This window comes from Eschscholzia californica, unplaced genomic scaffold, assembly GCF_041429995.1.
Source record: "Eschscholzia californica isolate CP2 unplaced genomic scaffold, dmEscCali1.0.p SCAF_2, whole genome shotgun sequence".
NCBI lineage: Eukaryota > Viridiplantae > Streptophyta > Magnoliopsida > Ranunculales > Papaveraceae > Eschscholzia > Eschscholzia californica.
The window spans coordinates 27804529-27806824 of NW_028238309.1; the positions used below are offsets into that span (position 1 = coordinate 27804529).

Below are 2296 nucleotides of genomic sequence, written 5' to 3' on the forward strand. Positions count from 1 at the left end.
CATTTCACGCTCCTCTGAGAAGTGCCACCATTTCTTCTCTACTCTGCGGAAGGCCAAAGAATTTGCGTGGACTCCAGCATGTGAAGAGGCACTCCAGCAGCTGACCACCCTTATTGTCTAAGCCTCAAGAAGGCGAAAACTTGTATGTCTATCTAGCAGTCTCTGAAACGGCAGTAAGTGCAGTACTAGTACGGGAAGAACAAGGTAAGCAACTACCTGTCTATTATGTTAGCAAGTCTCTACTCGATGCAGAGACACGTTATAGCCAACTAGAAAAGCTTGCCCTGGCCTTAGTAATGGCTGCCAGGAAGCTAAGACCTTACTTCCAGTGCCACCCGATGGTTGTAGTTACCACATTTCCATTAAAGAATGTACTTCACAAACCAGAACTATCTGGTAGACTAACCAAGGGGGCAGTCGAACTTAGTGAGCATGATATATCCTACCAACCTCGTACTGCAACTAAGTCTCAAGTGTTGGCTGACTTCATAGCCGACTTTACGCCTGGTACTCTAATTCAAGTCGAGAAGGAGTTGTTGTGTCTTGCAGAGCAGAAGAAGTTGAAATGGATGTTGTCGGTTGACAGTTCCAGTAACATGAATGGAGTTGGACTAGGCATAGTCCTCCAATCCCCCGAGGGAGGCCAAATCCAGCGTGCCATCAGATGTGAATTCAAAGCTACGAATAACGAAGCAGAGTACGAATCCCTAATCGCTGGACTAGCTCTTGCCAAAGACATGGGCGTCCGAAAGATAGAAATAAAGTCAGACTCCCAACTGATAGTCAACCAGACGCAAGGAGCATACCAAGCCAGAGATGCGAGGATGACCGCTTACTTGACCAAGGTAAAGGAAATGCTAGCTGACTTCGAAGAATCTGATATAACGCAGGTACCCAGATTAGAGAACTGGCACGTTGATGCCTTGGCCAACCTAGGCTCGTCAATCCAGGCCAAAGCAGAGCAGACAGTTCCACTTGTCATCCTCGAATGGCCAGCTACGTGGAAGAACTCCACATTAGAATTAACAACTGTAGACTCCACCGATAACTGAATGACACCCATAATAAGCTACCTGATAACCGACCAACTACTAGAAGACAAAAATGAGGCTCGCAGACTAAGGGCAAAGGCAGCCAGGTTCACTATGTTGGAAGGTCAGTTACTCAAAAGGTCCTACTTTGGACCGTATCTCAAATGTGTCACTCCAGAAAAAGCCAAATACGTGTTAGCTGAGCTTCATGAAGGGGAGTGTGGAAATCACTCAGGGGGTCGTAGTCTGGCCACTCGAGTCCTCACAGCTTGCTACTACTGGACACCATGCGAGCTGATTGCATAAGTCATGTCAGAAGTTGCGACAGTTGCTAGAGGTTCGCCAACTTTTCTCATTTACCTCCAGAGAAACTCAACTCCATACTCTCACTATGGCCGTTCATGAAGTGGGGTATGGACATCGTAGGAAAGTTGCCCACTGCTCCAGGGCAGCAAGTCTATATGCTAGCCGTAACAGATTACTTCACCAAGTGGATCGAGGCTGAGGCATTCCACCAAATCAGAGATCGCAAGGTAAAAAATTTTATTTGGAAAAATGTCATTTGCAGGTTCGGAGTACCCAAGGAGATCGTTACCGACAACGGTTCCCAGTTCATTAGCTTTGATTTCCAGGATTTCTACAAGGAATGGGGGATCAAGCTTAGTTTTTCTACCCCACGCTACCCCCAATCCAACGGCCAAGCAGAATCTTCTAATAAAACCATCATAAAAACCATGAAGAAAAGGCTTAAGAAGGCTAAAGGGGCTTGGGCAGACAAGCTACCAGGAGTTCTCTGGTCATATCGCACTACTGCTCGAAAAGCCAACTGGTGAGACTCCTTTCTCCCTAGCCTACGGTTCTGAAGCGGTCTTACCGGCAGAAGCTGGGATACCATCGGTACGCTGCCAATGGACAACCGAAGAGTCAAACTGGGAGCAACTCAATCATAATCTCGACACTGTTGACGAACTCCGAGACATGGCGGTAATCAGAAACGCGACATATCAACAAAAGGTAGCCCGTCACTACAACAGGAACATCAGGGCTCGAGCCTTCAAAGTAGGTGATTGGGTGCTCCGCAAGGTTTTTCAGAATACCAGAGAAGCTGGGGCAGACAAGCTAGCACCCAACTGGGAAGGTCCCTACTTAATCACCAAGGTGGTAGGTCAGGGAGCATACAAACTCCAAACAAAGGATGGGCTAAACATTAACAACAGTTGGAATGCCACTCATCTAAAGTTGTACCATTTCTAGACCCTATTCCT

The 2296-nt window shown here is 47.1% G+C and overlaps 1 protein-coding gene across 1 annotated transcript; it reads left to right on the plus strand.

Moving 5' to 3' along the window:
- The first annotated feature begins 1340 nt into the window (after positions 1-1340).
- LOC147557216 (uncharacterized) lies at positions 1341-1864 on the plus strand. The gene is made up of 3 exons (XM_086658781.1): positions 1341-1368; positions 1458-1564; positions 1664-1864. The coding sequence occupies exons 1-3, from the start codon at positions 1341-1343 to the stop codon at positions 1862-1864; spliced, it is 336 nt and encodes a 111-aa protein (XP_086514907.1).
- Positions 1865-2296: the final 432 nt, after the last annotated feature.